The 21414-nt window shown below is 33.8% G+C and overlaps 1 protein-coding gene across 7 annotated transcripts in view; it reads left to right on the forward strand.

Annotated features, from left to right (window-relative positions):
- The first annotated feature begins 3665 nt into the window (after positions 1 to 3665).
- The window catches only part of LOC115984375 (putative disease resistance RPP13-like protein 1), a 149333-nt gene continuing 131584 nt past the window's right edge, over positions 3666 to 21414 (forward strand). The window contains exons 1-11 of one of the 7 annotated variants that reach the window (XM_031107411.1): positions 3666 to 7645; positions 8003 to 8268; positions 8375 to 8485; positions 8870 to 9184; positions 9262 to 9813; positions 10096 to 10205; positions 10703 to 11028; positions 11107 to 11445; positions 11585 to 12102; positions 12392 to 12718; positions 12839 to 13303. In XM_031107411.1, the coding sequence (XP_030963271.1) occupies positions 3817 to 7611 (3795 nt within the window). In that variant the 5' untranslated portion in view covers positions 3666 to 3816 and the 3' untranslated portion in view covers positions 7612 to 7645; positions 8003 to 8268; positions 8375 to 8485; ... (6 more) ...; positions 12392 to 12718; positions 12839 to 13303. Of the gene's footprint in view, positions 7646 to 8002; positions 8269 to 8374; positions 8486 to 8869; positions 9185 to 9261; positions 9814 to 10095; positions 10206 to 10702; positions 11029 to 11106; positions 11446 to 11584; positions 12719 to 12838; positions 13304 to 21414 lie in introns of those variants that run through there. The other 6 variants (XM_031107410.1, XM_031107409.1, XM_031107408.1 and 3 more) reach the window with 6 other exon arrangements.

Consider the following 21414-nt stretch of genomic DNA (forward strand, 5'->3'; position numbering starts at 1 on the left):
TAATAACCAGGCCCACATTTGTTTTATTTTTTTTGAGGGTGAGGCCCACATTTGTTGTTTCGTGTCTATGTACTAACTTAAAAATAATTGCCAAGAGCTTGTAGTTAGTATTTTTTGAAGTTTCTAATTAATAAAGTTAGGGTTCAAATATCTTCTCTCTCATTGTAATTATTAAATTTTAAAAAATAAAAAAAATTATTCACTCTACAAACTATGGGTTTTTCGTTTGGAACTTATACTGAAAGTTAGTTTTTTTGTCCTTAAACATTGTAAAGAGTTTTTTATTTTTTCTTCAAAAATTTAGGGATAAAATTAGTGATGTAAAGAAAAACTTGTGTCAATATTTTAGGGGGGAAAATGATATATTTTAAAGTTTAAGAATGGAAAATGAAACATTTTCAATAGTTTAAAAATAAAGATTTTTTTTTTTTTTTGAATTTAGAGACAAAAAATAAAATTCATGCAAATATTAAAGATAAAAATAATATTTTAGTCCAGTCAATATCAATCACAAAATAGATTTTACTGAAATTTTGATAATCCAATTCGGTTTCACCCGTTTTCTTTTTCGATGAAAAAGATCCTTGCTCATGTTCGCATTTGCCTTTTTTTTTTTTTGACTAGGTCTAAGCTTGTTGACGGTTTGTTTTGCCTTTCCAAGTATAGTAGGAATGAGATCAGATGGGGTCAAACTTTGGTTTAGATTTGGAAGAAAATTATCAAATCTGCAGTATTTTGTTGGATCCCAATTTGTTAGTTCAGAGAAATCATTGCCTATACTTGCGTATGTTGTTCAGAATCTTCAGATGCTAGTGTATTGTTTGATACGGGTTGCTCTTTGCTTCTACTCATCGAGTATGCAATGATAAGTTACTAGAAAATGGACTAGGATTTACTCATCTGTTTTGAAATGTAGAGTATTTAGTTCTTGAAGATTTTTGTTTATAAAATTTTAGTGAAAAATAGAGAGAATAGGAAGATAAAATCAATATAGATTGATAGAGTACTTACACTCATGGAAGCAACTGACTAATAATTTTAATCTCCAAAAATATGATTTACAACATTATTAGACTGCCCCTATGAAAAACCATAATCTATTGATGCTTCATTTCACCTACTATGATCTGTCCTTGAGATCCTTAAATTAAAAACTCGTATTACTTTCTTATTCAAAATATGAGACATTATCTCTAACACTATTCTATGGTGAATATTTAGTTTCATGAATTTTGAAGGCATAGTGTATAATTTTACGAGACTTTGAGAAATTTATTTTTAGATTTGTGAAACACTAAATATTCACCAAGAGCCTTATAGTTCAACTAATTGAGCCACTTAATGTGTATATGATATTTAGGGTTTAAATCTCTCCTTCTCGTTGTAACTATCGAATTATTGAATAAAAAAAGAATTTAAAACAATTGAGAGCAATTATATAATCATTTAATCTTCGTTGTCAATCAAGAACAAAGAAATGAAAGGAAGAGAGTAAAGAAAGGGGTGGAAAAAACAAGAAAAGAAAATTCCTTATTCTAATTTTAGTATACAAATTCGTAGAATGAGAGCCACGATTTTAAAACTATCATGCGCAATTCAACCTGTCCAAGAAACAATAACTACTTATCGTGATCAATCGTATAAAACCAGTCTTATATTATTTATTTATTTATTTTCATAAAAAAAAAAACAGTGAAATAACATTGAAATAAGTACTGTAAGGATCAATCAAACACTCCATCTCCATCTTCATACTGGATAGAACGAGCAATACCATCAGCAACCAAGAAACACGTAGAGAGCCATTCACATAGTCCCATCCAAACCTTTGTGGCCACCCAAAGTATTGCACTTGCTCTCATTGGCATTATAAATCCTTCTTCTTGTGCTTTATCTCTCTTCTTCCAAATACTTGAACATAAACAAAAATGAAAATGAAAATAAAAATAATAAAAGAGGACTTAATAGAATGGCATGATACAACCTCTAATTTCAATAAGTCTCCCTTGAAAAAAGAAAAAAGAAAAAGAGATGCATACAAAAGTAAATTTAGAGAACAAATTCAAAACCTCTTGTCAGCATCTTGGAGCCCCCTAAGGGATTCATCCCTGTAATAATTTGATGTGTGTAGTACTGGGGGACTGCATATACCAAAAGGAATAATTACATACTCGAAGAGGTTTTGATACCCTTGTTTGTTCCAAAAAAAAAAAGAAAAAAAAAGAAAAAGAAAACTAAACTAACAATATATGTGGGTTGTTCTTATCCTCATTTTAGAGAACAAAACCTTGACTCATACGAAGTTATAGGTTTATCCTGCTTAATAGTTGACATTTTTACAGGTATTTATTTCCTCCTAACTTAAGACAGTGACAGCCGTACTAATGAATGTGTCAATGTGGTTAAGCTACTTACCAATTATGAAAAACGTATATAGTGAAATGAATACTGAGATTAACATATACTTTGTGCACAAACTATGTCAAAAGGATTTGTACAAATATTTATATTAAATGTTTTAGAGTACCTGGATTCTTCCTCTAAAAATCGAGTCTATCAAGTATCAATCCCTAACGGTTACATCTGCGTAGGTGATGATGATGGCATGTGCTATTGACGTTGGGATTTTAGAGTTACTATAGTATGATGGTACTAGTTGATTGTAAATAATTAATGTGTATAACATTTCTCTTTTTTTTTTTTTTTTAATTACCTTCACCTTTATCTCTCAATTTATGACACAATTTTTATTATGCACTAATCATATTAGATCTTGATCATGTCAATAATTTATAAAAAAAATATTATAAACAATGTTGTGTTATTAAAATTATATCTTAAATTTTATTGGCTGATTATTTTCACTGGGGGAGTTTTTTATTTTATTTTATTATTTTATTTTTATTTTTATTTTTCAGGGATGGGCCGATGGGGTGTTCATAAAATTCTCAATAGTAAAATAGGTTAAAACCCATAGAACATTTATACCGCTACGCCACTACAATAAGATTTGCGTAACGTTTTTTCATACCAATTTTGTACATAAATCTTGATATCATAACAAATAGATCCTTTTTGTCTATTCTCTTACTATTTAAAAATTTTTTTGCCCATAAATTGTTAAAAAGAAAAAATGAAAAAAATGACTCAATCAAGTTAATAAAGACTATTATTCTTCTCAGTTAAAAAAAAAAAAAATTAACGATTATTATAATGGTTTTCAATATTGGCATAAGGAAGAAGAATACATATACATATATCTTTTAATTTGATTGAAGATGGTACATACTTATTTAAAAAAACGAAGATGGTACATAAGTGATTTTCCATAGAAATTCTATCATAAGCGTATCGCATTGTCTATATAACTATGAGAGCATGCACTTTCAATTCTACCATTGCTGCCACATTCCTAGAGAATAGTGGCCCTCATCAATTAATCTGGAAAAAAAAATGTTTTTCAATAACGTGAGCATGTGGAAAGATTCTCAAAATTTAAAATAATTTTCATAGAAATTGGCAAGGACTTTCTTCCAACGAATACGATTACTTCTCATTATATTATTCACTCTGTGCCAATCATATTGGCCATGTCCCCACCTCCCAGCATAGTTTATTGCTCATTCACGCGTGTTAGGTTAAGTCAAGACAGGCGGCTAGGTTGTCCATGTGCAACCATGAACTAAGAAAAAGAACCTCTATCTATCTAAATCTGCTAAGCAGTTTAGTCTTTTACACCATAAACTATTTTCTGCCTTATTGCACTTACTTCTCTCTACTCTTTTTTTCAAGCTTGTTCAACCAAGAACAGAGACTATGGCTGGGGCCTTGGTGGGTGGAGCTGTTCTCTCAGCATTTCTTCAGGTGGCGTTTGACCGAGCGGCTTCTCGCGAGGTCCTAGATTATCTTAACGGAAGGAAACTGATTGATCGGTTGGTGCAAAAGCTGAAGTTAGAGCTGATGTCTGCTGGTGCTGTGCTCAATGATGCGGAGGAGAAGCAAATTACAGACCCTGCTGTGAAAAAGTGGCTGGATGAGCTCAAAGATGCTGTTTATGTTGCGGATGACCTCCTCGATGAGATTGCCTACGAAGCTATGCGATGCAAGTTAGAAGCTGAATCCACTAGTACTAGTAAGGTAATGGGTTTTCTCTCTACTACTTTTGTTAATTCATTTGACAAAAGGATACAGTCCGAACTAGAAAACATTCTAGAACAATTAGAATCTATTACAAAACAAAAGGATGTTCTCCGTTTAGAAAAGGTTGCTGCTGCTGCTGAAGTACCATCACGACCATTGACAACTTCTTGCCCTGAAGAATATGGTGTGTTTGGTAGAGACAAGGATATGGAGGCGATATTTGATATGTTCCAATCACATGATGCGAGTGTTAATGGTATATGTGTTGTTCCCATAGTAGGTATGGGTGGGGTTGGTAAAACAACTCTTGCTCGACTTATATACAATGACAAAAGAGTCGAGGAGAGTTTTGACATCAAAGCTTGGGTTTGTGTATCAGAAAATTATGATTATTTTAGGATAGCAAAAACTATTTTTGAAGAGGTCACTTCATCTGCTTGTGACATTCAAACCATGAATTTGCTGCAAAATAAAATCAGAGAGAAATTCAAGGAGAAGAAAGTTTTCCTAGTTTTAGACGATGTTTGGAATGAGAACTATGATGATTGGGTTGAGTTACTTAAAGTTTTCAAATGTGGGGCACTAGAGATTAAGATTATTGTTACGACACGCAGTACAATAGTTGCATCAAAAGTAGGCACATTATCTTATATTCTAAATGAATTGTCAATCGAAGAATGTTGGTCGATATTTGAAAAACATGCATTTAAAAATGGAAGCTCCGGTGAATTTCCTGTCCTTGAGGAAATTGGTAGAAAAATTGTCCAAAAGTGTAGAGGTTTGCCTTTAGCTGCAAAAGCACTTGGGGGTTTGCTACGGTTTGAAGAAAATCCAAGAGAGTGGACAAAGATTTTGAAGAGTGATATATGGAATTTACCAAAAGGAAACATTAATATCCTTCCAGCTCTAAGATTGAGCTACCACTATCTCCCACCACATTTGAAACGTTGCTTTGCTTATTGCTCAATCCTTCCAAAGGATTATGAATTTAAAAAGGAAGAATTGGTCCTATTGTGGATGGCAGAAGATTTATTACAGCAATATGAAGGAAATGGAATGATGGAAGAAATAGGTGAACAGTACTTTGATGATTTGGTATCTAGATCATTTTTTCAACGATCAAGTAGCAAACGATCATGTTTTGTAATGCATGACCTTGTCAATGACTTGGCAATATTTATAAGTGGAGAGTTTTGTTTCAAGCTGGAGAACAATGAGTCTTGTGTAATCACAAGAAAGACTCGCCATTTGTCGTATGTTAGAACTGAATATGACACCTCCAAGAAATTTAAGGTGTCTTACAAGGACAAGGATTTGCGAACCTTCCTTGGATTAGATTTGTCAGAACCTCAATGGTTGTTAAATAGGATATCAACGATGATGGTAGATGATTTGTTGTTGACATTTAAGTGCTTACGAGTGCTATCATTTTCTACCTATAGAAGCATGAGGGAGTTACCTAATTCTATTTGCAATTTGAAACATCTACGTTATTTAAATCTCAGTTACACTTCAATTAAATGGTTACCCAATTCTCTATGTACTTTGTATAATTTGCAAACCTTGTTATTGTTCAAATGTGAGTCCCTTATCGAGCTGCCTAGCAAGATGTGGAGATTAGTCAACTTGCACCACTTGGATTTGGTTGGTACAAAATTGAAAGAGATGCCACTGCATATGGGTAAATTGGGAAATCTTGTGAAATTAACTACTTTTGTTGTGGGCAAACATTCTGGGTCTAGTATTAAGGAGTTAGGGGAGCTCCATCATCTTTCTGGAGCATTGTCCATTTTAAACTTGCAAAATGTTCATCATGCTAGAGATGCAAGGGAGGTTAATTTGAAGGATAAGCAGTACTTATCTGAGTTGGTGTTTCAATGTGGCTTTGACAATGAAAATTCAGAAAAGGAAAGACATGTTCTTGAGCAATTATGTCCTCATTCGAAATTGGAGTCTCTCACCATTGCAGATTACGGGGGTACAAAATTTCCAAATTGGTTAGAAGATTGTTCATTCTCCAATATGGTGTCTATACGCCTTGCCAATTGTAAATATTGCTCATCCTTGCCTTCACTTGGGCACCTACCTGTCCTCAAGAAACTCTATATTCAAGGTTTTCATTTTGTATTGCGTGTGGATCGTGAGTTCTATGGGGATAGTTCTTCTACAATAAAGCCTTTTAAATCCCTTGAAGTATTAAGCTTTAAAGACATGCCAGAGTGGCAGGAATGGTTTTTATTTGAAAGTGAACATGAAGATGGGGTTGAAGTTTTCTCTACTCTCAAAGAGCTTTGCATAATTGAATGTCCCAAGCTAAGCGGTGGTCTACCCAGTCAGCTTCCCTCTTTAATCAAACTTCAAATTGTAGAATGTCAGCAACTTGTTGCTTCAGTTCCTAGAGCTCCAACTCTCAATAGTTTGAAATTAAGTGATTGTGATAAGGTAGTGTTGAAGGAATTACCACCCAAGTTGGATGACCTCTTTATTAGAGGAGGTCGCATCTTCTTGCAGTCGTTTGCGGAGCTTATGACGTGTCTCCCTGTCCCAGGAAGTGGCATACCCACTACATTAAAATCACTTGAAATCGAAGGACCATTTCAGACCACAACGGGCCATTACTATCCTTCTCTTGAAAGTTTGAATATATGGGATGACTCTGACTCACTCTGGTCTTTTCCCTTAGAGTCGTACCCAAAACTCAAATCTCTCACGGTATGGGAAAGTAAAAATCTTGAATCTCTTTTCGTATCAGAGGAATCTTACCGTGATCTTAGTTCTCTCACTCGTTTGGGTATTTACTCGTCCCCTAATTTTGTATCATTTTTTAGTGGAGGTATCTGCGCCCCTAATTTGACATCGATTTCGATCTACAATTGCAACAAGTTAAAGTCATTGCCTGAAAATATGCGCACTCTACTCCCATCCCTTGAGGGTTTGGCAGTCGGTGAGTGTCCAGAACTGGAATCATTTCCTGAGGGAGGTTTGCCCTTAAATTTAGTAACACTTGGCGTCTCTTACTGCGACAAACTATTTTCTCGGGGATTGCAAGATCTACACTCCCTCAGACAGATCTGGATCAAAGGCGATAATTGCAAAGAAATGGAGTCCTTTCCGGAGGAAGCGTTGCTGCCTCCCACTCTCACAAATATCTATATTTTTTCTTTTCCAAAGCTGAAATCACTCAAGGGTTTTCAACATCTCACCTCTCTTAAAGAGTTGTGTATTTCTGACTGCGATAACCTCCAGTACTTACCAGAAGAGGGCTTTCCCACCTCTCTTAAAAGTTTGCATATTCATGGCTGCCCTGAGCTCCAGTACTTACCAGAAGACCGCTTTCCCACCACTCTTTCTTCTCTAAGTATTGACTTGTGCCCTCTTCTAAAACAACGGTGTGAGAGAGAGAAAGGGGAAGAATGGCCAAAAATTGCGCACATCCCCAACATAGTGATTGACGGTGAATTGATCGAATAAGCTATGAGTCAACATGCGCTTCAGCCCAGATCAGGTAATTTGTTCGGTAATTAATATAATATTAACTTCCGTCTTCTACTTATTGCTCTATTTTTTTAATTTTTTTTTTGCACCTTTGATTTGGACGGCGTGAACATTAATTGATAATCTCTTACAATAAATTTCTTAAATTACTTAAGTATTTGGACTCTTGACTATACTTTAAGAGTCCTATGTTGGAGTTCTTTTTTTTATAATTTTTAAATTGCAACAAAAAACTCTAGGTCTCTGGAAATTTTAGGAGAGCAAAAATGGAAGTTTCAAATGGCTACATGATTTTTATAAATTATTTGATTTTCATTGTGGGGATGTCAATGTATATACTTAGTTCTTTGCCTATTCTTTTTTGCAGTGTCACTAACAAATCCTCCATGCTCCAAGCATCACTTTTGTGCTACCTGGCTGCCGATCCTTTTGCGTTGTACAAACTACTAAATTCTTAATCTGTTTTCAAGTCACCTGTAGAAAGCTCATCCTTCTGTCTTCATCAACATCCAAACATTTCCTTACTCTTATTCTTTCTGGAGCTGCACTTGCTTCATTTTCCGTTCACTACATTTCACCTTTGGACATTTGAAGTGTGAGACACAGACTTTGAAAGAGTAATTATCCTAGATGGTAAGTTTTTCCAGCATATATATGTCTTTGATGATTAATAAATTTGTTTTACAAGTACAGAGTACCTTTTGTGATATTGGCAATTGACTTGGGCACAATATTGCAGGTTTTTTAATCTCAGGTAGACACTGGGATAGTTTGAAGCTAGTGCTGCTTTAATAGCTTTAAACAGTTGCTGAATTTCTTATGCATGAGAATCTTTTGATGAATGATGCTGGTCAGTAATTCTTATTGCTTTCTCCTATTTCTTTAATTTTTGGAGAAGAAAGGATGTGATGTGACTTAAAAGGGAGGAAAAAAAATGGTTTAAGAAATAACATCCTCAAAAATCAGTGTAAAGTTTTTATTTTTTCTTTTATGTGGAAATGCTTCATGCTTGCGCGACTAGAATAAGAAAAAGAACTCTTTGTAGCATAAAACTTTTCTCTAATGCTGAAAGTTTTCAAATCTTATTTGAATAATGATTTTAATGTTCTGTCAGCCCAAAATCTTAACTCATTTATTACAGCATTGCTTTACAATTCATTTGGTCACTGATTTTAAGTTTTTTGCTTTTGACTTCCCCACTAATTGAAATGATGTAATTGATTTGTTTTTGCAGAATAAACCTTAACTGAGCAACTTAGGAAGAGGCATTAATATTGTTCGGGCACTTGAGAAGGGCTTTAGTTTCTCATACATGAGTCACAGAAAATAAATTATCAGGGTATAAGGCCAAGCTCAGTTCAAGCCTCCTTATCTATATGAAAAAGAAGAAATGATGCCAAAATAAGGGAAAAATCTTGCAAGACTCGCATCCCCTACATAAGAATCAATTATAAAGTTTTGGTGGGTGCTAAAACTCTTAAAGAGACCCAATCCCCTGTTTTGCTCCACACAAGAAATAGCTAGCAACACGACTCAATTTTATTACCAGGTACTTCTTTACAACCAGCTTAGTATCAACTTAACAACACGACTCAAATTTAATGATTTTTAAAACTTATAAAACAGATATGAGATGTTTCATGCTACATCCAGAAATTGTTAAGGGAAGGAATTCTTCTGCAGATTCACTTTAATTTGTCAACAAGTTCAACATAAACCCAACATCTATTTGGCGTGATATCGGAGCCTATTGGTCACTAAAAAAATCTTCTTATCTTAAGGATTTATGGTTGCTTGACTCCTTTGCCCACATTCCAACTGGAGGAACCTGCAGCATTATTCAGCTCCTTCATTTTGAGTCCAAACTCCTGGTGGTACAACAAGAAAGTGGGAGATTAAGGGAATGAAATCTCTGGTAGTTCAATTATTATTATTATTTTTCCTTAAGCTTATGCATTTGACAACTAACAGATTGATTCTTTTAACAATTTACACTATTAAGAAGTTCAAAATGTGATTGTAACATTTGTCTTGAGAAATATGGCAGGCTATTTGATCATATTTGACAAGCGGCAGGTGGAACCTAGTGCAGACTTGTAGCTTCCATTATCACATTTTTTAGATTAAAAATCACTTCTGTGTCTTAGTGAGAGAAGTTCTTTTGATTGAGCAATGCAGGTCAGCTTCACACTGTGCTTCCATTCTTACTATTTACCGTTGCTCTTCTCAAAAGTGGAAAGCAGAAATTACTTATAATACGAATAAGAAATGGAATAAAAACTGTAAAAAATGATATTGAAATTATTAGAAGTAATCAGCTTTGAATGCTCATCCATATAATCATCTAAATGCCACATTACTTTTCCAGCATATATATGTCTTTGATGATTAATAAATTTGTTTTACAAGTATAGAGTACTTTTTGTGATATTGGCAATTGACTTGGGCACAATATGGCAGGTTTTTAATCTCAAGTGGACACTCGGGTAGTTTGAAGCTAGTGTTGCTTTAATACCTTCAACAGTTGCTGAATTTTTTAAGCATGAGAATCTTTTGATTGAATGATGCTGGTGAGTATTCCCTATTTCTTCCTCTTATTTCTTTCAAATTTTGGAGAGGAAAAAACATGATTTACAACGGAGGAAACTAAAAAGGATTAAGAAATGACATGTTCAAAAATCAGTGTCAAGTTTTTTTTCTTTGATGTGGAAATGGTCAATTCTTGTGTGACTAAAATAAGAAATAGAACTCTGTGAAGCATAAATTTTTTCCCTAAGGCTGAAAAGTTTTAAATCTTGTTTAAATATTGCTTTTCAGGTTCCTTCAGCCCAAAATCTTATTTCTTTTTTTACTGCATTGCTTTTCAATTCATGTAGTCAATACTAGGAAATCCCTGATTTAAAAAATTTTGCTTTTATCTTCCTCACTAATTGAAAATGAAGTTATTGATGTTCGATTTCTGCACACTTAAATCAATAACTGCATGCAATTGTTGATATCCTTGTCCCTCTAAATTTTATTAGGGAACAATAAAACCCTTGTTTAATTTATTGATTTGTTTTTGCAGAATAAACTTTAACTGAGCTACCCAAGAAAAGGCATTAATAAGCATTAATAATATTTGGTTACTTGAGAAGGGCTTTAGTTTCTCATACATGAGTCAGAAAATAAATTATCAAGGTACAAGGCCAAGCTCAATTCAAGCCCCCTGATCTGTATGACAAAGAAGAAATGATGCCAAAATAAGGGCAAAGTCTTGCCAGAAGACTTGCATCCCCTGCATAAGAATCAATTATAAAGTTTTGGTTGGTGCTAAAGCTCTTGAAGAGGCCCGATACCTTGTTTTGCTCTACATGAGAGATAGCTAGCAACATGATTCAATTTTATTGTCAGGTAATTCTTTACAACCAGCTTAGTATCAAGTTAGCTTACTGCTTGTTTTTTAAGTGATTTTTAAAACTGATAAAGCAGATATGAGAGGTTTCAAGCAACATCCAAAAATTGCTGAAGGGAAGGAATTCTTGTGCAGATTCACTTTAATTTGTCAACAAGTGCAACACAAGCTCAGCATCTATTTGGCGTGATATTAGTGACTACTAGTCCTCTTATATCAGTCACACTCCTAAATTTCTAATATGCTTCCAGGTCACTAGAAAAAATATTCTTATCTTGAGGATTTATGGTTACTTGACTCCTTTACCTGCATTTCAACTGGAGGTGCCTGCAGAATTATTCAGCTCCTTCATTTTGAGTCCAAACTCCTGGTGGTACAACAAGAAAGTGGGAGATTGACGGAATGACAAGTCTCTGGTAGTTTAATTTTATTATTATTATTATTATTTTTCCTTAATCTTATGTATTCGATGACTAACAGATTGATTCTTTTAACAATTTACACTATAAGAAGTTCAAAATGTGATTGTAACATTTGTCTTGACAAATATGGCAGGATATTTAACCATATTTGACAAGCTGCACGTGGAACCTAGTGCAGACTTGTGGCTTCCATTATCTCATTTTTTAGATTAAAAATCACTTCTCAGTCTTAGTGAGAGAAGTTCTTTTCATTGAACAAGGTAGGTCAGCTTCACACTGTGCTTCCATTCTTACCATTTACCTTTGCTCTTCTCAAAAGAGGAAAGCCGAAATTACTTATAGTACAATTAAGAAATGGAATAAAAATAGTAAAAAATGGTATTGAACTCATTAGAAGTAATCAGCTGTGTAATGCTTATCCATATAATTATCTAAATGCCACATTCCAGATGTAACAGACACGTCACATGTGGGTTTGTAATGACATCCCCTGCTGGAGTTTTTAATCATGAAGAAATCAACTAATGGAGCCTTTTCCGCTGGAGGTCCGTGCTTGGAATTCTTGTTTTGTTGTCTATAATGAAAACTATGTTGGCTTGCAAGTCTTGGAACACAAACATCCATGCTGGACGGATCATGCTATTAAAGGTGGTGAGCTCATCTTGTTCCAACAATTTGTAATTACTAAAAAAATTCATCATCACTCTTTCTTACTATTTCTGGAATATTTTGGTGCTTGATACTGACAAGTTATATGCCTTTGTTTGTCTTATTTATTTATTTTATTCCTTTTATGTTATTTGTACCCATGACCTTGCTTGATATGGCCAAACAGCCGTCGTTCGTTCTGTTATACAAACATATTTGCTATACTACCACAATGGCATGGACATTTTGTATATTTCTTATGCACCTATTTAAATGAAGTGTACATTATCAGGTCAACAAACTACCTCTCTCTGAGCTTTGGGAATTGATGGTGGACGGAAAAATGTCAGTCCTCTCTAGAATTTTGGTTATTTCTTCTCTTCCACACTCTAGAGAGTTCCAAAGGCTCAGCACATCACTGTTCTCGTTGTCCTTGCAGTCCTCATCTGTAGGGGATGTGAAACTCCGTTGTTACTATCTATAATCTAAATTTCCTATGCTGAAATTGTGATGCATGAAGTATAGAGGGGGAAACTTTCCCAAGATGGCTTAGGTGCTTGTTCTATGAAAGATTAGGGCCATTCTTGAGGTTCCGTCGTGTCACTACCAACAATTACCTGTATGTGTTTTCAAACCAAAGTGTGCTCGGTGGTTTAGTTTTGTTCAATTGAGTTGTGTTTCCTACATAAAATTTGGTCCTCCAATCCTGAATGATTTTTAAATTCAAACTATTTTGCAGGTTTTCAAACACAATATGTGCAACATGTAGGCTTCCAACAATAACATACCTGACAATTGCTTGACATCATCCTATTGATGAATATAATATTTTATAGGCTTGGTTTTAAGATCTAAGGTGGCTGCTACCAACCAAATTTGACCTTCTACAACCAAAGCTTCCAAAGAGCCAAACTTACATCCAACAAGCAGCAATGATATCTGTCCTGCTAGCCTGTTCTATTTAACTTCATATCAAGTTTGGACCTCCATGTGTGAATTGGTACAATGAAGAGCAATGGAGAGAACTGTGTAGCTCCAGTTTTCAGATTCAAAATTTGATTGGAAACATATCGCGTAGGCAATTTATGTAATATCAATTGTGATTATTGCATATCAAGAATTTGACCATTTTCTAAATGAATTTGATTGGATGTACTCTGAAATATTCTTGAATTTATATTTTGTCGGTACTTTTCCAATGCTATTGAGATTTCATTAGGAATCTTGGAAACAGAGACATACAATCGACTCAACTTAACCTGATTAACATTTTGGCAATGAAAAATTATATTTTGAAAATAAGAATACAAGACTAAAGATTTTCTTGGCAACACTACAGTGAAAAGCCTTCCAAATGGTTCTATTGAGAACATGATTTCCTAAACCCCAAAAGTTGAGGGTTAGTGATCAAAAACAATTACAGACATAATACTACACCAAAAACAATATCACTGAGTAATTAGATGCTGCGAAGAAGTGTAAACTGTGTAACTAATCTACTTCACAAAATTCTAGTGCTAAAACTCCACCTTTTGTTACATACTGAACTCTTCTACTCCCACCACTAATCTCCCACTCTAGTGCTTCTATTATACACTAAACACTTGAACTCCAACCCTTAAAAGAGTATGTTTCTCTTTCCAAAGACTGTGAGCCTCTGGAGTCTGGACAAATGCAAACAATAACATGTTCCTCACATACTCTGCTGCCCAAGCTATTTTCACATCTTTATATCTCACATATTTGTCATATAAAAAATCTTTTCAGCAGAATTTTCCAGTTACTAGTTGTATAAGCACATTCAACAAATAAATGGTGAAGCATTCCCCAAGTTTGGTTCCAAACACACTCGCCATTTTTAGATGAAACATGCCTACAAGTAGTAACAGTGCCTGAAAATTGACATCATTACTGGTTTCTTCTATCTAAAAGAAATTCCAAGAATCTGCAGATATATATATAGCTTCCAATAGCATCAGGTAACCAATTATACCATCCTCTTGCTCCTAAGTTACCATTGGTACATGTTCTTCTTAAAGTATGCAAGCTGTTTGGATCCAATATTTAATGGGTACATGTGACCTGCACAAGCATCAAATTTAGAGATATTCAAGCACAGAATGCTGACATTATATTCTGCAGTTCAACAGAGTATAACTTGATGATGTAAAAGAACCCAGGAGATAAAAAGACTAAAACTTCGAAACATTGTGTCCAGTACCACAATTGAAGTAAAGAGAAAGGAATACACCATATGTGAAAGTTTTATCATTTTTCCTCCTTTGTCGACAGCACAATAAGAACCTACCATTGTAAGCGAGAATCTAATATGTAGCATATATGTTGTGTGTGTGTGTATAAATCAAACTGGAATTTGAAAAAGAAAACAAAACTCACCAGTAATAGTCTTACTCTTATATGATGACTATGCAAGCTATTGGATTATCTTGGGTCAAAAATCTTCTGCTTTCTCCTCTTTAAGCAGCTGCTTAGCATATAACAGCGGTAGATCCATAGCACAGCACAGCTAGCAGGCAGACATTTCTTCTTAAGAGGATGGGAATCTTTGGCAGGATCATCAGATACTTTACAAAGATGATAATCTGCAAAACAATGGCTACACAAATGCATGCAGATGGAACTTTTTCAATCCAGGAAAGTGGTGAGGCAATTTTGTTAGCTTAGGATAGTTGTGAATCTCAATATCCCTCCCTTCAACTCCAGAAGAAGACCACTCCTCCCATTGTAACATGCTATCAAACTCTAAAGTCTCCAAGGATGGAAAAGGCATAGCAGAAGAACACCCATCCCCGCAGAACTCAATCCCTATTATTTTTATTCTATCCATTCCTTCAACTGTGAGGTTTTTGAGAGAGGGTAGTTGCCCAAGTGGTGGCAGAGAACTACAATTTCTACAAGTATTAAGTGTCAGAAGAATCTGATTAGATTCAGCTTCCAGCTTGCATCTCAGAGTTTCAGTAGCAAGCTCATCCAATATGTCCTCTGCATCATAAAGAGCATCTCTAGCCATGTGCAGCCTCTTCTCCACTGGAGGGCTATGGAATTGCTTCTCCTCAGCATTATTAAGCAATGCAGTGACAGTCAGCAATGTGATCTTCAGCTTTTCCAGCATGTCATCAAACTTCTGTTAGTGTTGTAAGTCTATGAACTTGTGGGAAGCCATTCTGTCAAACAGCACTTGAAGGAAAGCAGAGAGAAAAACCTCTCCAACAGCCATGATTATCAAACCAGATACCAAAAACAAGAATAAAGAAAGACAATGCAAAGAGAAGTGGGGATGAAAATATGATACAATGATTGTTTTTGTTGACCTCACTGATTTCAATCCCTTAATATCTAATATTGTGTAGCAAATAAATAAATTTTTTTTTTATTATTTTTTTTTCGTGATAATTAGGCTGCCACTAAGCCAAAGAGGTCACCCTTCTCTTTAAATAATTGAAAGATACCAAAAATGGTGACATAGTAATCCAAAACTAAAGATATTAATTGTTCAATGCAAAATGAAGCAGTCAAACAAGACTATTCCAATGGTGGTTCAAAAAGTCTCAAGCTTCTGTTTTTGGAGTTCTTGCCAGTATAAATAAAAAAAAGAGTTCCAAAAAATACGAAGAAGAAGAAGAAGACCAGTGGTGGAAAGTACCACTATAAGTTAGCTAACAGTCACTGGTCAAAGCATATGTATCACAGAGGTCAGATTTAGATGCTGCAAACAAAAACAGTGAGTTTGTGTAGTCAGGACTAATACAAACTAAAACGTGCCCCCCATGGATTTAACACCTTACAAGATGTATAAGCACATTTTAACAAATAATTAGTGGACACTTTCCCCACGTTCACTGCCCAAAAACAATTCCTGCCTCTTCTAATCTACCAAAGGCTTACAATTGAACATGTCACAAGTCAATTAGGAAATTCAATTTCATATTAGGTGCTTCTAATTTTAAAAATTTTAATTGGTAATACCCCAACTTAAGGGAAAATACCCTTTTAATCACAAACACAAATTCTAATTAATTATTTGCTTTTGATCATCATATCCAATGAAAAGTTCAAACCTGTAATTGGGCATTTCAGTTTCCCATATGCATCTTCGATTTTACGTAAAAATATTTAAATCATCAAAAGCCTCAAATTTGGTCAAAGTCTTAGTAATTTTACTTATTTGACTTCCCTCAAAATTTTTATGATTCCCCCCAATTGAAGTTATAAAACCCAAATTATATGCGCCAATTACATTGTTTTCAATCCAGTTTAATGAAACCACTACCAGATTAAAAAGGCCTAGTATAATGTTGAAAATTAATCCCTAAACCCAATTAGATCACTATAATGTGATCAGTGCAGTCACTGACCAAACTAGGGATTATAATCATCAATTATGAACCTTAATCATTAAATTTAGTGGAACAACAGCAAAAAAGAAAAAAAAAAAGAAAAAAGAAAACCACCTTAATTCAGTGTGAAAACCAAACCCTAAAAAAGCTACGATTTTTTTTTTTGGATAAAAAAAAAATAAAATATATAAATTAAATTATATTAATAGTTGGCTCAATGTATAGTTATGATTAATTTGGAAGAAATTATAAGTGGAGCAGAAAATACCCAAATTAAACTAAGAATCTAACCTAACCCTTAATTTAGTAGAAAATTCTTGATTAAAAATAAATTGAGTAAAACAATGATTAAGAACCGATTGGACAAAAAAAAAAAAAAAAAAAAAAAAATGAAGTTGGACCCAATGGAATCCTGGGCCTTATGTGACATATTTCTAATGCTTCTCTGCCTAAGACAAAGCATGGTAAGGGCAGTAACACTCTTAATATGAACACACTTTTTATGAGCCCTTATGGTTTAATTCCATTGGAACACAATTTAAGAGCCCAACCCATGTAGAGATATACTTTAAAGAATATTAAGCAGTATTCACAAAAAGTGTGTATATATATATATATATATATATTTAAATGGGTATTTTGTGAAATTTGATTTAAAAATAGGTATTTTAGGAATTTTTTTTATATTATAGAAATTTTACTCTAATCTAATCTAAGTGTATAAGTGTGTAAAGCTTATTCCTAGGGTATAAGTAAAGTGACCATCATGCAAAGAGTGTGTGGTAGTAGTATTTTAAGAAATTCTTATTATACTGAAATGATCATTACAGCGTACCAAATATGCCCTTAGTATTTAAACCAAATCCTAAAGGCAAAGGTTTAAATTTTAATAATTAATTAAAAAAATTAATATTCGGCTCAATTTGTAGTTTAAATCTTCAATCTAAGATCTCAACTACATGGTTTAATGATAGTTGGAAGAAATTAAATTGGAACAAAAAAAAAAAAAAAAAACCCAAAATCAGGGCATTAACCTAACCTTAACTTTGAAATTTCCTTAACTCCCACAAGATCAATCTAATTTAAGAAAAATTGAAATCAACTATTGAAAGAAAAGTCTTGATTAGAATATTAGACAGTAATGGCTTGTTTGGATAAAGGGGGGAAGGAGGGAGAGTGGATGGGAGTAGAGTAGAGTTAGCTAAAAATAAGTTAATTTTGTGTTAAATATACTCTACTCTACTCTACTCCCTCTCCCTTCCCCTCAATCCAAACGGACCATAAGAGAGGCAAGGAAATAGAAACAGTTCCAAAGGTTCTATTTAGACAACGCAATTTAGAATTATAATATAGTTATTAGCCAAATGTCCATGCAATTAGGGACGGGGCTGTTCCTAGTCTCCTAGGCTTTAGGGGGCAACCCTTTAAAATATATTATACACTTAGCACCTCTTTAAAATATCATTAATCATTTTAAAGGCCGAAAAAAATTTATAAATTTAAAATATTATTTATTTCTAAAAACTTAATTAGGATTGGCTTGTTACCATATTTTCTCTCTCCACTTGGTTTTTTATTATTATTTTTATATCAAAAACTCTTCACTTGGTTCATAATTCATTCTTAGACATGCATGACTTAAATGGATTTCAATTAGCTCAATTCAAAAAGTCTCTTAATAGACATTATAGGTTGAAATAATCTCTAAAATAAAAAAAAAAACAAAAAATACATGCATGGGTTAATATTTTTATATGTTTACACTTTTTATTTTATCAAGTATATGTTTGCACTTTTTATTTTATCAAGTATATGTCTACTCTTTAAAAGAAGGGTTGTTTTTGCCAAATATTACTTAAAACTTGAGTTTGATAAATTCGATGTAACTAAGTTTGGTAAACTCGGTATAACTAAATAAGTTTAGAAGGGTAAAAGAATGGCTTAATATTATATATATATATATATATATATGTTGACACTATTGAAGAGGAATAAAAGGAAACACTTTAGAAGAACTCGATATAACTAAATAAGTTTAGAAGAGTAAAAGAATTGCTTAATATTATATATATCTTGACACTGTTTTAGAGGAATAAAAGGAGACACTTCAGAAGAAAGAGTAAAATACAGAACCGATTGACAAAAAGGTGGAGGTCGGACAATGGATCTACTAGGGCTGAAGTCAAGCTGTGTTCCTTTCATAGGCTGCTCTTACTAGAGGGCAAAGTCACTCATTTAAACCGGACTGTACCTACATAAACAGTAAAATTATTTAATTATTAGGCGATGTGGGATCAATATGCATGCTTTAAGTTTTTTTTTTTTTTTTTTTTTTTTTTCAAAGGTGCTTTACTCGCTTAAATTTTGATGGGGAAGTTACAATTTTGATTCTTATTTTAAAATTAATTCTTCATTTGATTTTAAAATAGATAATTATAGTAAAACAGTCATTATTGTTACACATTCTATTCCATCTCAAGCAAAATAAATATTTCTATTCCATGCTTGCCATGTAATTAAAAATCAATTACTATCATTTTAGACTATATATAAACAGCTCTATCTTTTTACAATTTTTCGTCTATGTTTAATCAGAATTTGGAAACGATGCTCAAATCTTTTGCACACTTCAATTTTCTCTAAGGTTCTCGATTTATTATTATTATTATTATTAAAGCTTAATCCATTATATTGTCTTTTTTTTTTTTTAAATTTTTTATTGATAGTATAATGCAGTTGCTCTAGCCTCTAGTGCCTTGCTAAAGAATAAATAAAATATCAAGTGGTATTCATAGAAAAATCTCAATTTAATAGCAAATCCCAAATCTAGGCAAATTAAGGAGGATTGCAATAGGTTTAGTTAGTGTAAAATTTAGACACTTTATAAATTATCACGATTAGTCTTTTAAATATCCATAGCAAACCTTATAGTTTTGGGATTAAGGTTTTGTTGTTGTTATTGTTTTAATGTTAATATCTTTCATGATAGATATAAAATGAATTTGATATTTATGAAAAAGCAATTTTCATCCCTGAGAGTAAAACCTGATCAATGTTTTTCATGATAGTGTTGAAATTTTGAGAACTTAAAAGAGGAATGCAATTACTGCTATCCTAATCATGCTTTCTAAACGTGTAAAACAAGTATTTTTAAAACTAAATAAAGCGGTGCTTATAGGCCAGCAGAGTAGTATTGTACACTAAATAGTAGATCAATTCTATTGCACATTTCTTCAAATGTAAAGCAAGTAATTCTACTATATTAGTTTGTTAATGGACCCGAAATATCAATAAAGGACTCGCAAAATATGGAGATATTTAACAAAATTATAATTGCATGACGAACCCAAACCTCAGAAGACGTGGAAAAACTGGTCTATATATCTCCTCTGTTAATGTCATTGTGCAACTTGCTCAAGGCCCTGGCTGCCAATTTCAGTTGCAACCTATTTTATAAGACATTTGCTAGCTGCAAATCACATCAGGAAACTTTTTGGTTTGGTTGGTTCCTAACAGCTGCACAAGGAGTGTAAAGGCTTGGTTGCTGAGACTGCTAAGTCTTTACTTAGACTCGTAAGGATCTAGGCTATTTTGTTTTCTTATACTTGTTCATTTTGATGCTTGCAAGTACTAGCTCCGTGACTGTTTCCTCTTAATTGTTAATATATCAGGAAAAGAAGTGTAAAAGGTGGTACCAAGGTGCAAGCTATTTCAGTTAACTCAAAGTATTTCATGACATACAGAACTGACATTATTCTGTATTGTTAGTAGATTATTGTGAAGGAATATGAATGCCCATTAGCATGTGGAAATTAAAGTTCAATGTAGCAGTAATTGGAGAAATTTTAACAGTGAAGAATGCTAACCCTATGGGGTACCAGAATAGGGTCCATGGGTTCCCTTTATTAGAGCTTTGTTTCTATTTATTTTTGTTTCAAATTGGTCAGGTGCTCTTTTACCTTGGAAAATCATACAGTTACCTCATGGGGAATTAGCATTTGCCAATTTAGGGTGTGAAGTGTGAACAGAGCTCCCTAGAATGAAGAATGATAAGCAGTGCGAGAAATTGTGGAGTTCACACCTGCGAGCTAAAGTGACAATTAGTTGTCCACAAAAAGGGGTAAGTTGCTGGAAAACTTGTGCTACTTCCATGGAGTTTCAAGACCTACTTGAGATTAGTGCTAAGAAATTTGGGATTGTGCCTGCTAAGGTTCTAACCATCACATTGAAGGATGCTAAATAAAAAAGGAGGAAAAAAATAAAGATAAAATTCAATCTATGCATGTACCAAAAGCATCCATTGGTTTGAGAGCTTTTGTTGTTAGATTCCTAAATTCCAAGATAACTGACAAAAATAAGATGGTCACCATCTCTAATGGCCTCTATATCATCAATTTCAGCTCCTTCTTTACTTAGGACCTTCAAAGGCAGGATCCCAAATTTCTTTGCCGCAATATCAAGTAGCTCTTGAAAACTCCCTGGAAGTAGCACAAGTTTTCCGCTAGCTTGTTCTTTTTCTGGACAACTGATGGTCACTCTAGCAGCTTTACTTCCAGCGTCTCTAGCACTTCTTATCTGATTAGCAGGGAATAGAAGACCTTTCTCCTCAGTGTGTGCAGCTGACATAATGCCAAATAGTGAGTTGTGGAAATTATTAGCCCTACGCCTTGGACAGGTTTGGCTCCATGATTCAAATGCTATTCCTTCGAAAGAGACTTCCTGGGATAGAGGACTGATTGTTGGCTCACTATTAAATCTACCAAGGAACTGATTGCCATTTCTTTGCTCAGGCATTGCAATGAAGGATTGATTTTTGGGCTCTCCACTAGATTGGAAAAGTAGTTGAATGTCTTAATGTCCTTGTTGTTCAGCTTGAGACCTTGGGGTCTAACCATCAAAGTCTGGTTTGTCAATATCAGCACCTTTGTCCAAAAGAAATCTTACTATTTCAGTGTTG

This window comes from Quercus lobata, chromosome 4 (genome assembly GCF_001633185.2).
Source record: "Quercus lobata isolate SW786 chromosome 4, ValleyOak3.0 Primary Assembly, whole genome shotgun sequence".
Classification (NCBI taxonomy): domain Eukaryota; kingdom Viridiplantae; phylum Streptophyta; class Magnoliopsida; order Fagales; family Fagaceae; genus Quercus; species Quercus lobata.